At 42.7% G+C, this 13,420-nt stretch overlaps 1 protein-coding gene across 2 annotated transcripts in view; it reads right to left on the bottom strand.

Annotated features, from left to right (window-relative positions):
• LOC146763808 (uncharacterized) overlaps window positions 1-13,420 on the bottom strand; it is a 90,812-nt gene that overhangs the window by 28,672 nt on the left and 48,720 nt on the right. The window contains exon 5 of one of the 2 annotated variants that reach the window (XM_085568092.1): window positions 1-11,694. This exon is cut by the window's left edge and continues 28,672 nt beyond it. In XM_085568092.1, coding sequence (XP_085424218.1) covers window positions 11,592-11,694 — 103 coding nt within the window. In that variant the 3' untranslated portion in view covers window positions 1-11,591. The other variant, XM_085568091.1, reaches the window with a different exon arrangement.

The raw sequence follows: 13,420 nt of genomic DNA, 5'->3' as shown, positions 1-13,420 counted from the left end.
CTGATCTTTTTCTTTGCAAACTATTATACCATACTTCAAAACCCCAGGAAGGTGATTTCAAAAACTTTTCAGCTGTTCAGGAACCCAGACTAACCCACTGACATCTACTGACCTCATATACAGAGAATAACCAAGTAGGAACTACTGTGTACATCCTCTTTGAACTTCCTCTTACACATTTCAGACTTAAGAAAAAGGCTGTAAAGGAAAGACATTCTTTCCTATAAACATTAAGATTTACAATATCATTTACTTTCCATTCTCAAATTAAACCAGAGACTGTATTTTGTTATGACTTTAAATTGCCTGCAGAAATAAAAACTTCCCCCCTTTTCTAAAATGTGGAAGACATGGCATATCCAGGATCATGATGCTTCAAGTTGTATTAAACCACTTAGGAAGTCTGCAGAAACTGGACTCCCACAACTGCTTTTGTTGCCTTGGGATTTTAGCTTGTAAATTTTTCATATATTTGTATTCCTGTAATTATTTAGTTAGTTCTTTAGTTAGTTCTTTAGTTTAGCTCTAAACTCTATGCACAGTGCAAGCTACTGTCTTCACATTTTGGTCAGGCAAAATAATTCTTCTCTAGGCCTGGGAATCAAGGACACCTGATTGTCCCAGCTCCTGAGAAGTGTATATAAAAGTGAGCTGGAGGGGGGAGAAATCTTGGGGTAAAATGACTTCACTACCTGAAGCTGTAATTGGAAGATCAATGTCCAATATGCAAATGGAGCAAACTTAGAGAGATGTGAAAACTCATGAGCCATCATCCATTTTGGGGTGCTTTGTCTGCCTGAAATGTACCTGCAGACCCTTCTCACTTTTTAGTCTCTTAACTCTGTCTAGCCTCTCTTTTTGGTAGACTCAGAAAAGGCATCATTTTGCACTGGAGAAAATAGGTTCCCAGAAACAACAAGAAGTCTTTGTTTTAGATTGTTTAAGATGCAAGACAAAGGAAATGCTTTGAAAACAAACAAGCCTCAACAGACCTTCAAAACAACCAGAGCAAAAAAATCCTAAACCTTTCTCTTACAGGGTATGAAAGAAACAATTTTCAGTGTATTCTTTAAGCTTCCTATGTTTTTTTCCAAGGTACTACCTGAGATATTTCCAAAGCCACAGGAGACCCCTTGCAAAAAGATGTGTGTATTCAGACCCCTGTCCACTGCACCATATCTCTTAGGAAATGCTCAGAGAATTGCACACTCATTGCCAAAGTTCAGCTTCCTGGATATTGGTGTCCTGCTAATTCTCAGCAGACAGTTTTTCTTCCTTAAGTTCACAGCTTTCCCCTGGTCAGTGTGATAGCTTTGTCCAAATGCAGCCTTTTCCAAACAGACTCTTTTTCCTGAAAGATCAAGATTTCATCTGTTGTTTTTGTTTCATTCACTAAGAGACCGGTGAGTGTTCTGATACTTCTCTTCACCATATTTCCATTATTTTGCAAAATACTTTTGCTGCTCTCCTACCTCAGTAGTTGGTCCTACATGATTTAAATGTGTGGGAGTTTTCTACTGAAAGGCATGGGAGCAAAAAGAGGTCCTCAAAGCAAGGTAAGCTTGTCAAAGCCCACCCCAGTTGCCTTTCTGACAAAAAAAAAAGTGTTTACTTTTCATATTTACTGGTTTTGTTTACAGCATGCATTATGGTTTCTAGTAAAGATATAGTAGTAAAATGTTCTGAATCAACAGAAGAAATAGAAACTCTATAGGCACTGTAAACTCAGTATCTTTTACTGTCAGTTAAGCTCATAAATTACAACAGGGAATTTTATAAAGCTCTTCTTTACTTCCATCTCCAGAACAGTATTCCAAGCAAGTAAAGAAGCCAAACATTCACATTTGAAGTCTGAACCAAAAGAAAGCTTTCATGCATCAATTCATCCCCAACGTAATGCAAAATTCACCACTACATCACCATCACCTTCTCTCTCTTTTTATAGGAACCAAATAATATGTTATGAATAGATGAAACTCAGGTGATAAGTGTCTTGGAGCATTGAGGAAACCATTCCCTTATGACAGTCCTCACATAAGCTAGTACAAAGGCATGTGCACAATTTCTGCAGTGAGTAGAAGTGTTAGCAATGCACTTCAGGCTCCACAAAGAGATATTGAAATCTTCACCCCCTCCACAAAAAAAAAAACTTCATCTCAGCATATGATTGAAAAGGCAAATAAATGCTTTTGCCCCATGATCTGGAGAGGCAGTTCCAAGACTCAAGGGTTTGTTTGAATCCAGCCCTCACAGATGCTCATTTTTCCATTCACAATGATAAGTAAATATCTATTAATGGGTTTCTTTTGAATGGTCTGTGGTATTGATGTAATAATGAGATAAGTTCATTGGGAAAAGGCAAATCTTTTATACTCTTGTCATGAGTGCTGCTGCCATGGTTTAGGAATGGTGCTCCCCAGTTTAGTGCTTCCACAGAAATCCCAAACCATGCTGCTGCTTGCCTGCTCCCCGTCGTTCCCTTCTCCCTTCCTCCACCAGTGGGGTGGAGAAGAAAACTGAGGCACAAAAGGTGAGGATCAAGGGTTGACATAAGAAACATTTGCTGGAAACAGCAGTGAAAGATGAAAACTACCAGTAACAACAACAATATTAAAGGCAGAGGGTACAAGAAAAGGAACATTACTGCTCCACTCAGAAATCACTGACAAGACACAATACCCAGCTGCCCCTCCAGCTCAGAACAGGCATTACCCCAACCGCTCCCTCCAGTTCACAACCAGGGCCAGCCCACCAGTCCCTGACCATGCTTACACAATGGGAAGGCACCCCTCACCCTTGGAAAAGACAACTTTCCCCTTCTGCCATACAATGACTCGGGTGGTATAGACTAACCTTTGGGACCAAGCCAAGCTCTTCTTGGCTACTGCAAAAATTAATGATCCCCTGGCTGCAACCAGGACAACTGCTTGATAGAAAGTACAGGCCAGTGGCTTGAATTTACAAGACAATGACTGAAGAGAATGTAAGAAGAACTGTGCCACAGCTGCCACTTCTGTCTCCTGAACTATCCAAATGTCAGGAGCAGTCTCTATGAAAATGCAAGCGACAACAGAACTGGCAAGAATGGCCCAATTACACATTTTGGTTCTGTGAACCAAATGAGTTGAAATGAAGCCATCCAACATTTTGGCACAAAAGGCATGTCTTTAAAAACTGCATCAGATGGCTGTGATATGCAACCAGCTTCCTCAGGATGAAAGGCAGCATGGATGAGGTGATGGCAGCAACATCAGAGCAGCAGAGAGATCAGAAATATGCCCCACACACAGCCAGATGACCTGTCTGTGCTGGATGCAGCAGAACACATCTGGTGTGAGGTAATACTGATCCAGGGACCTGAAGAACAGGCAGAAAAACAGACGGACCTGGAACAATGCTCCAATTAAGTTACAACAGCAACAGGCCTGTCCAGGATTTGATTGGTCTGAAACTTCTTGCAGACACATTTTAATGTTCATAAAAGTTGATAATTTTTCAACCATTCCTCTCTGTTTCATTTTGCCTTCTCTGCCCCTCCTTGTCTTCACAGGTCCCCAGAGGGCTGAAACAAGGTCTTCATGGTGCTCATGTCCAACTCGTGTCACATGAGGTAATTATTCAATCCTTTAGCTCAAAATGTCCTTCTTGCCTGGATTTAGGAGGAAGCAGAAGAGACAAGAAGACATTACTCCCACTGCTAGCACTGAGATCCCTCCCACAGGATATGGTAGGGCTGTAGCCAACCTTCAAACAGCCCTTCTGCCCTGCCCAGCCATGAAGAGTCTCTCTGCACAGGAATTCTTTGAATATTTGACTCTTGCTTCTTGGCAATGAAAACCCAGAAACCTTTAAAGAAAGTCTCATCTCATCTTCACAGCTCCTTGTGAGGGTAACAAGAGGCAGTGGGAGTACACAACCTTTGTGTGCTCAGCCGTAATGGCTTGACTTATTTCAGAGCAGTGACTGACAGTCACCTTACAATACACATTTTGCCAGCAGTCAGCTTTGCTGAAGTCCAAGAAGATGACATTTTGTGGTTTTACTGGGACAACAAGATGGGTTACCCTATTGAAGAAGGAAACACGGTTAGACAAGCAGGATGTTACTCACACAGAGTCCTGTTGGTGCTGACAATGACTGCATTGTCCTCCAGGTGTTTTTCAATACCTTCCAGAAAACTCTTCTGTACTTTTACCAGGCAGTGCACTACGACTGACAGCTTTCTGGGCATTTTCTGATCAATCCCTCAAGATTTGTAGGGATCCAGATGGAGCAGCAGATCCCACATGTGTTCAGAGTCAAAGAGGTGTTGATCATTCTTGCAGTCATGGTCCTGCAGCTCAGGCCACTGAGACCCTCTTGGTCTGTCATCCATGGGTAAGATGGAAAGACTGCAGTAAACACACCTGCCTTGTCTATGTTCCTCTTGGTGACGTGACCATCATCTTCCTATTATAAAAAGCAGAAGCCTTTAAAAATGAGAGTTCGGTGGATTAAAATTGCATTGCCACTTCTGCTTCAGGCTGAGATTAGGAACAGAAAACTTGAAAGGGCAGCTTCTGACTTCTTCGACATTTGTGTGATCACATTAACACACACACGGGAGTGTGCAATGAAAATTGGGCCAGAGTTTTGTAAATAGAGATCTTGGAGTAAGAAAGGTAAAGAAAGGTAAAGAAAGGTAAAGAAAGGTAAAGAAAGGTAAAGAAAGGCTTTAAAAACATAATTTCATAAATCCTTGCATTTTTATGATGTGCTGAGTGTTTTCTGAACCTTCCTAACTTAAGGTTGTAAGGCTTACTGCCAATATGGAACAACTGAAGAGAATGTAAGAGGAATGGTATCACAGCTGCCACTTTTGTCTCCTGGAGTATCCAAATGTCAGAAGAAGCCTCCATGAAAAATGCAAATTATAACAGAACTGGCAAGGATGGCCTGATGACACATTTTGGTTCTATGAACCTGAAGTGAAATGAAGCCATCCAACATTTTGGCATGCAAGGCACAACTCCAGAAGGCTGAATCAGATGACTATGGTATGTAACCAGCATTCCTCAGGATGAAAAGGCATCATCTGAGACTCTTTATGGCCCTCAAGCCAAGACAAGGAAAAAGTAGGAGCTGGGCAAAACACATTCCTCAGGAACCCATACTGTTGTGCACATCTCTGTATTTTTGCCATGGCAGACACTATTAGCTTGCAAATCTCACCAGCTGCCTGTGTCATTTTAGGAGCATCCAGTCAAGTCATCCTGTACGAGGCAGTCACTGCACTTGGTACTCTGGTTGCCATCGAGATGTTACTTCGTGTGATCTCATGTAATCACCTGCACTCCCTCTAGCCAGAGATTTGCTAACAAGGAGAAACTTACAGCTATTTTTCCTGTTCAGTGATGGCACAGAAGTTTGTGGCTATGGGAAATGTAAGACTGGCAATGTTTATGACATCAGGAGACAAAATCTCTTTGAATGCATGTAAATATCAGTAAATTGAACTGATTTCAAAAGGAATGGGAAACTTGTAGCCAGCCAGAGCCACAGAGGCCTACAAAAAAACTGCTTTATGGGATACTGCACTTCTCTGGTCAGCATCGCACAGTGCCTGGTTCAGCCCAATGCAATATCCAGTCCAACCAAGGCATGCTAGGACTCCTCAGAGGCTCAGTTCCCAACTTTATCTCTTTCTCTAATCATCATGCAAGGTTTTAAATACTAAAAGCTATGGTCTCTGAACTAACTTTTCCATCTCAGATCATCTGACCTGCCCATACCTGCCAAGAATGCCCAATGGCAAAGGTTTGACCTTTTCCGACTCTCTAGGGGATACAACCCAATTTGGGCTCTCAGGAAGGGAAAGCAACCAACTGGCTTCCCTCTTTGCCTTCCCTTGTGCCATGACCCAGACAGTGGCAGTTCACAGGACCCAGCCAGCATCACAGGAATGTGCCCTTCCCTCAAGGGTGGTGCCCTTTGTTGCCCTTTGTGACAGTGGTCTGGTGTGACAGTGGCTGTTTGTGAGGCAGTGCTCTAGAAGAGCACCTCCCTCAGGGAGCAGCAGCTGCCAGGGCAATGCTGACACATCTGCAGCAGAGGATGCTAAAGACAATCATGGAGAAGGAGGAGCAGCTGGGAGCATGGCCGGCACAGCCATGTGGCTTTGCTGTATCAGCTTCCCTGAGCAATGATGCAAGTGCAGGGACAGGCCACCAGCAACAAGCAACACAGCAGGAGCCACCAGGGCTATCCGTGTGCATTGAGTGCTACCAAAGCGCTACATGGCTGTGGGGGCACAAGAAGCAGGGGCCTTTTGTGAGGGAGGTCATCGTGTCCTTTAAGAGGAGCCCTCCCGAGGACCTGGATGGGAGTTGCCCAGCCAGAAGTGCATGTAGACAGCCCCCCCTCTGGAAAGCCACCCAGCCACAGCAGCAGGATGGCCTGGAGGACAGGGAGGTACAACAGCCAGAAAACCAAAGGCAGGGTTTCTCTCTGAGGTGCTCTGAGGGACTCAATGACACATCTGTGCAGGTGAGTGGCAAGAATAGAATGGGATGGTCTGAGACAGGATGGCTCAGGGGCACAAGCCTCTCCTGGTTGTCTGACTGCCCATCACCACAGGTGACAGGGAAGTTCATGGAGGGTATCTTGAATATGTAGGTAATGAAGGAGCAGCTAGAAGCCCAAGCTCCAATCATCAAACCAGTGGCCTTGATCAGGGAACAGGAGCATGAAAATGCCACCAACACAGAGCTGTCCAAGGAAGAGGAATGGGAAGACGCCATAGACACAGAGGTCTCAGAGGAAGAAGAATGGGAAGATGCCATTGATGCTGAGGTGTCAGAGGAGGAGGAATGGCAAGATACAATAGGCACAGAGATGTCTCAAGGAACAGGTGCTGTTGGGTCACCTTCTGTCCACCACCGGGTCAGTTCCTTGGGTCTGGAGGACAACCCTAATCCCAGGGAGAGTCCCAACTTCCCCAGCAATGTGGGCAGAGAGGCTTCAGGAGACACAGTTGACAAACTGCTGAGAGCAATTCCTGGCCCAGCAGATTCCCAGCTGGCTAATTCTGCCCTGCTTGTAGCTCCTGAGGAAGAGGAGCACCATACACCTCTCAAACATGAGGAGGCAGAGCCACCAGCTTCTTCTTCCCCTGTAGAGGCTGCAAGAGCAGCAGGGGCAGAGAACCAGGCACCTGCTCCACATGGTCCCATAGCCAATGGCCCAGTTCAGGTGGACATAGCCCAGTCCATGGAGGCTGAGGGCCTGGACAAGGCTGTGCGTATAGTCCAAGGACTTGATGAGCCACAAAGAGAAATGTGGGGCCAGGAACAAAGCAAGAACAAGGTGACAGAAGACAAAGTCAAAGCAGAAGGAACAGAGAATCTGGAAGCTGGCCTGCAGAGCCCCACAACTGATGCTGCACTACTGCTGGACTCAGCTGATTACATCAGAACTGAGATCATTAAGAGGGCCTGGCTTATGATCCAGGAACCTGTACAGGAGCTAGAAGATGAGTGGAAGCAAGAAAGAAGCATGGATGAGGCAACAGCAGCAACAGCCAGAGCAGAGGGGCCAGAAAGTCCACCACATGCCATACACAGCCCCACAGTCGATACCCCACCTCTGCTGGACATGGCTGACTACATCAGGACTGATGTTGTTAAGAGGGCCTGGCTTATGATCCAGCAGCTAAAAGAAAAGCGGGAGGAGGAAGAAAGTGGGGACAAGGTGACAACAGCAAGAGCCAGAGCAGATGGGCCAGAGAGCCCAGCACATGCCCCACACTGTCCCCTAGTCAATAACCCACCTCTGCTGGACATGGCCAAGCACATCAGAGCTGAGACTGTAAAGAAGGCCCATCATTTGGTCCAGAGACCTTTTCAAGAAGTGAAGGAGCAGCAGGACTGGAAAAAAAGCCCAGAAGAAGCAATTGCACGACCTGCAGGATGTGCCTACAGCCTTCTTGCCTCTACTGTCATCAACACCCCAGCTTATGAGAGATGGCTGAGCCGTGCCCTCAAACTGCGGCAAAGGAGAGAGGCAGAAGCAAGAACCAACAGCCAATGCCACAGACCTGCAGGACACAGCCCAAGAGATACTGCACAAGGCTATGCTTATGGTCCAAAGATTCCAGACTATGGAACAGCAAGCTCAGTGGGACAAGACCAAAGGAGCAGGCAGAAGAACAGAGAGACCTGGAAAAGGGCCCAGGTTAGATAATGAGAGTTACAGACACATTTAGGATTTGATGTAGACAAATTTTGATGATAATAAAAGTTGTTACTTTACCAATAGTGCCTCTCTCCTTCACTTTGCCTTCTTTGCCCCTCCTTTTCATAGGTCCCCATGGTGCTGATGATTTATTGAAAAAATATGGATATTGATCTAGTACCAATATCCAACTGTGACGGACAAAAACTCTCTAACAGTTTAAAGTTAGAAAGTGTATGTTTATTCGACACCGGGCAGCGTGTGGGATAGCTCCCAAATACACACCGCACCTTCTAGGTGATTACAGAGTCTTTTTATCCATACAAGTATTGAATATCCAAAATACAAATACATATTCATAATTTTGGTACATCCTATTCCCCGCTTCATATGCTAATTACTCCAAAAGCTATTAAGCTGGTGTAGTTTGTTCCCTGAAATGGGTCAGTGGTCCCTTTCATGGGGAGGGGTCCCAAAATAAGGAAGTAAATGAAGTCTTCCTCGTTCTGACCTTTCTACCTTTTCAATGCAAATATGACAAATGAACTCTTGGCAGAACTCCCATTCCTGGTCTTCAATTGGTTTCAGAACAGAGGAGGCCCACAATTGTCTTATGTTCCTAAAAGCTCTTTGTCAGTTTCTATATTCTTCATTATAAACCCAGCTAACTAAACATTGTGCTGACAAGCAATCAATTATTTGTTAACTACTAACTCCTTACTTCATCTAGGCCTACTCATTTATTATTATTATTTTAATTAACTCTAGTAAGGCTTATTTCAAACTAAAATCTTAGCTCCTCTAAAATCTCTAAATTCCTTAAAATTTACGTTTCACTGACATGCAGTCTTCATAGTGCTCATGCTCAGCTCCTGTCAGATGAAGTGGTATAGTTAATCCTATAGCTCAAAATGTCCTTCTTGCCTGGATTTAGAAGGAAGCAGAGGAGATATTACTCCCACTGCTAGCACTGAGATCCCTCCCACAGGATATGGTAGGGCTGTAGCCAGCCTTCAAACAGCCCTTCTGCCCTGCCCAGCCCATGAAGAGTCTCTCTGCACAGGAATTCTTTGAATATTTGACTCTTGCTTCTTGGCAATGAAAACCCAGAAACCTTTAAAGAAAGTCTCATCTCATCTTCACAGCTCCTTGTGAGGGTAACAAGAGGCAGTGGGAGTACACAACCTTTGTGTGCTCAGCCATAATGGCTTGACTTATTTCAGAGCAGTGACTGTCACCTTACAATACACATTTTGCCAACATTTTCTTTTCATTTTATTATATAGAAAAGTTCCCTCCATTCTACTTTACTTAATTTTGCAAAACTTACCTTTATGTCTGAAGAGAATAACTGTTTTCCCAGGCCAAACCTAACAAACTCTTCCTGAGAACTGGGATAATTTAATTTTATATATAGAATCATAGAATATGCTGAGTTAGAAATAATTCACAATACATCGTGGAACCCTACTAGTGACAGGTCAGCAGCCTGATTTCACCCCAGTCAATGTAACCCTTTGTGTCCCACCTATGAGCCAGGTGCTCAGCCATCACAGGATGTGTTTATCCAGCTGTGAGCTGGACATTTTGTCCAGAAGGATCCTCTAAGACACTGTATCAAAAGGTTTGCTGAAGTACAAAAAGATGACATTAAATGGATTTCCTAGACCAATTCAGTGGGTTACCCTATCGTAGAAGGAAATCAGGTTTGATAAGCACAGCTTTCTACTTATGAAGTCTCACTGGCTGTGATCAATGACTGCATTGTCCTCCGGGTGTTTTTCAGTACTTCCCAGAATAATCTTTTTTTATGATTTTACCAGGCAGTGAGGCTGACAGGCCTGTAGTTTCCAGACTCCTCCTTATCACCATTCTTGAAAATCAGGACCTCTCTGAATTCCCAAGACCACTCAAAAAATATCCAGAGAGGCTTTGCAATGACACCAGACAGCTTGCTGTGCATTCTCTGATGAATCCCTCAACAAATTTGTAGGGATCCAGATGGAGCAGCAGATCCCACATGTGTTCAGAGTCAAAGGAGAGTTGATCATTCTCACAGGCTGCCAAGACTCTCTTGGTCCGTCATCCATGGGGAAGATGGAGGCAAAGACGGCAGTAAACACACCTGACTTGTGTGTGTCCTGTAGGAATGTGCCCCTTGTTGATGGAGTGACCTTTGTCTCCTTAAAAAGGAAAAAAAACCCAGAAGTTTCTCTCTTCAATTTGGTTAAAAGACACCTCATAAGATACTGAGTGGGACTTCACCTCAAACTTAAGGATAGCCAACTGGACAGAAGCCAAAATGTCCCACCTGAGCAATTCACTAGAAAAAGAAGAGAACAAAAGAAGTAAATCACTTTTGTGAAGTGTTTTAGCAAGAGCAAGAACCTCTTGCCTTAGCTCGTTTTTTCTCTGTAAAGAGCTTTGTTATTTTGCCTTTTATTAAAACTTTTGTTTCCTACACTGTCACAGAAGCCATCCCGCTACTTTTTGCCATCTGAGATAGCTAAGGTGTCCCTCTTGATGAGTTGACCATCCTCATCCTGTAATGGACTGATATATTTTCATCACAGCCTTTTGCTATCCATATATTTGAAGAAATCTTTTATTTTCTCCTACCGTTCTGGTCAACTTCACTTCAAGTTAAGCTTTGGCTGCACGAATTTTCTCCCTACAGCAGCAAGCATCTTCTGTGTTCTTCTCTGTGATGTTTCCCTGTCCATAAACATTCCTTTTTCACCTTAATTCAAAGAGAAGGACACTGTTCAGCCAAGCTGCCTTTTGTCTAATCTGCTTGACTTCAACATTTAGGATTTACCTCTCCTGTTCACTTTGGAAATCAGAACTACCTCCATCATAACCTCTCTGTGGCTAAGAAGAATTATCATCTTTGTTCATTTTTTAAGGGACAAAACTGAAATAGGGCAAATTATTCAAATAATGAAATGGGCCAAATTATTCAAATAACAATTTTCAGGAAAAAAAGAGACCATTTTCAGTATGTCAGTCTTGTGAGAAGGTCCCAACATATTGAGCAGGCTGATGTCAGTAGATTGAGAGCTGGTGTCAGTTGAATATGAAATATTAAATTCATATTATAAACATTACATATTTTCCCCATACAGACAGCATCTCTAAAGACCTGCTGAAAGCAGAGGCCAGTTATTTCTAAATGGGACATGCTCACATGTGGTTATGGGACAAGATGAAAAATACCCAAAGAACCATTATTGGAGTTTGGAACCTTCTGTCCAGCAGACACAAAGGGTAAGAAATTGCGTTTTTCCTGGAGAAAATTGTGGAGCAAACATCCATTTCCTCTCTTTAAAATGTAGTTGATCTTCTCCAGATTTGGCGATGTCCAAAGGAGAAGAAGCATCCTACAAGCAAGAGGCCTCATAAGCTGCCGCATGGAACAGGTATGAAACAGGGTGTTTTCTTCTTTCTCTCAAAAAGGCTCCAAATGGTCTTGTTTTCATCCCACTGTAGAAAAGTAGTAAGTTGAAACATCGAAAAATAAAAGGGGACAGAAAAACAGTTTCCTTCCAAGCTTCAAGTTAGAGACTGTTAAGACAAGCCGTTCTGACCTCACAGTTTAAATTTCATATTTGCAAAAAAACAGACTCTATTTTTTTTAATGGGAATTACTTACCTATGGAAGCAACAAACTGCAAAGCCACACCCCAGAAGTGGCAATGGCACTATCACATCAAGAACCAGACCTTGAACTGGATCAGTGCTCAAAGCATACAAGAAATTCTTCAAAAACACCCTTTTCTTGCAGTCTAACACTCTCTTCTCCTTTCTAGGCCCTGTGGTCACCTTGTTGGGACCTACCTTATACATCTTTATTTGAAATTCTTTTATATGTAAGGGAAGTTCTTAAAGAAAAGTAATAATTGCTGTGAAAGTCACAAGTTTTGTGCTGGGAATACACACATAATTTCAGGATTTGGGCTATGTAACAGTTTTCACCAAAACTGTATAAAATAACTCTTGCTACAAAATGGAAATTGCCCTAGAGCAAAGTAAAATAAGTTATATTTGCATTATGTAAAGTGTTTTGTGATGTGACTATGCATGTATATACACACACTTCTATTAAAAGGAGAGAAAAATCTCTTTTAGTTCACGTTTGTAAATTGGGATTAAGTGCCAAGCTTTGACTGAAGGGAAAGCTTAATTTGAACACCTGAACCAACAACAGATATTTCAATATCCATATATACATATTGCACAGCTTTTATTTGAAAGTTCAGAAAATAATGGTGGCAAGATTTTAAGCACTATATTAAATCTTCAGCCAGTCTTTCCACTCAATATATTTGTTAAAACAATGTGCTGAAGCAGCAGGAATTTATTATTGGGCTTTTCCACACAAGACACACCTTGGATTTTTCCATTCTAAATCTTTTAACAGATGCATAAAGTAGTAAAGGGCTTTATACAAAAAGCTTCAGTTATGATGTAAGTTCAAAGAGCAAGAGTAATGAAGATATGAAATATCAGCTCTTGACCTATATCTTAATTAGTTCCAGACTTTTAGTCTAATATTTTTAGGTGGTTTTGATATCAACAATGGTATAAACTGAAATCTGCAACAGACATTACACTGTGGAGAGAAGTCAGTTATCATTAGCATATATTTGGACTAAGTTTCTGGATTTAATTTGTTCAGCTAACTGGGTTTAAGTATGACTTTTATAAATTCAAAACACTGATATACCAAGCGTGTGTCCTGCATAACCGTGAGCTAACATCCCACTGTTGCTGACCTTGAGTTTATTGACAGACTAAGTGGTGTCCAAGACACAGAAATCATTACTGTGTCACAAGAAGTAACTAATAATGCATATTTTGTTGGGAGAGATGAAATCAGATGATAATATAGAGAGCCTGCACACCTAATACCTTACCAGGATACACAGTGCCTTTGATATCTGAAATGTACATGCAAAATACTAGAACAAACATAGAGGAATCAGACACACAGCAAATACACAGGCACAGTGAGAGGTACACCTTGCAGGTTGTGAGAGGTATACCTTGCAGGTTTCACTGTCAGCACTGGCACAGTGCAGCTGGTACAGGAGCTGCAGAGATGAGTTAGAATACATTTCCTCTTTTCCTTGTTGGCTGCAGCACAGATGTTGGTTTCTTTCTCACTGGCCCCTTGCATGGCTCCTTCTTTACAAGAGACAAAACTTTC

Source organism: Lonchura striata, chromosome Z (assembly GCF_050655825.1).
Source record: "Lonchura striata isolate lonStrDom1 chromosome Z, ASM5065582v1, whole genome shotgun sequence".
In the NCBI taxonomy this organism is placed as follows: Eukaryota; Metazoa; Chordata; class Aves; order Passeriformes; family Estrildidae; genus Lonchura; species Lonchura striata.
Note: the sequence above shows the minus strand (reverse complement) of the source record. Positions and strands in the feature narration are given on the sequence as shown.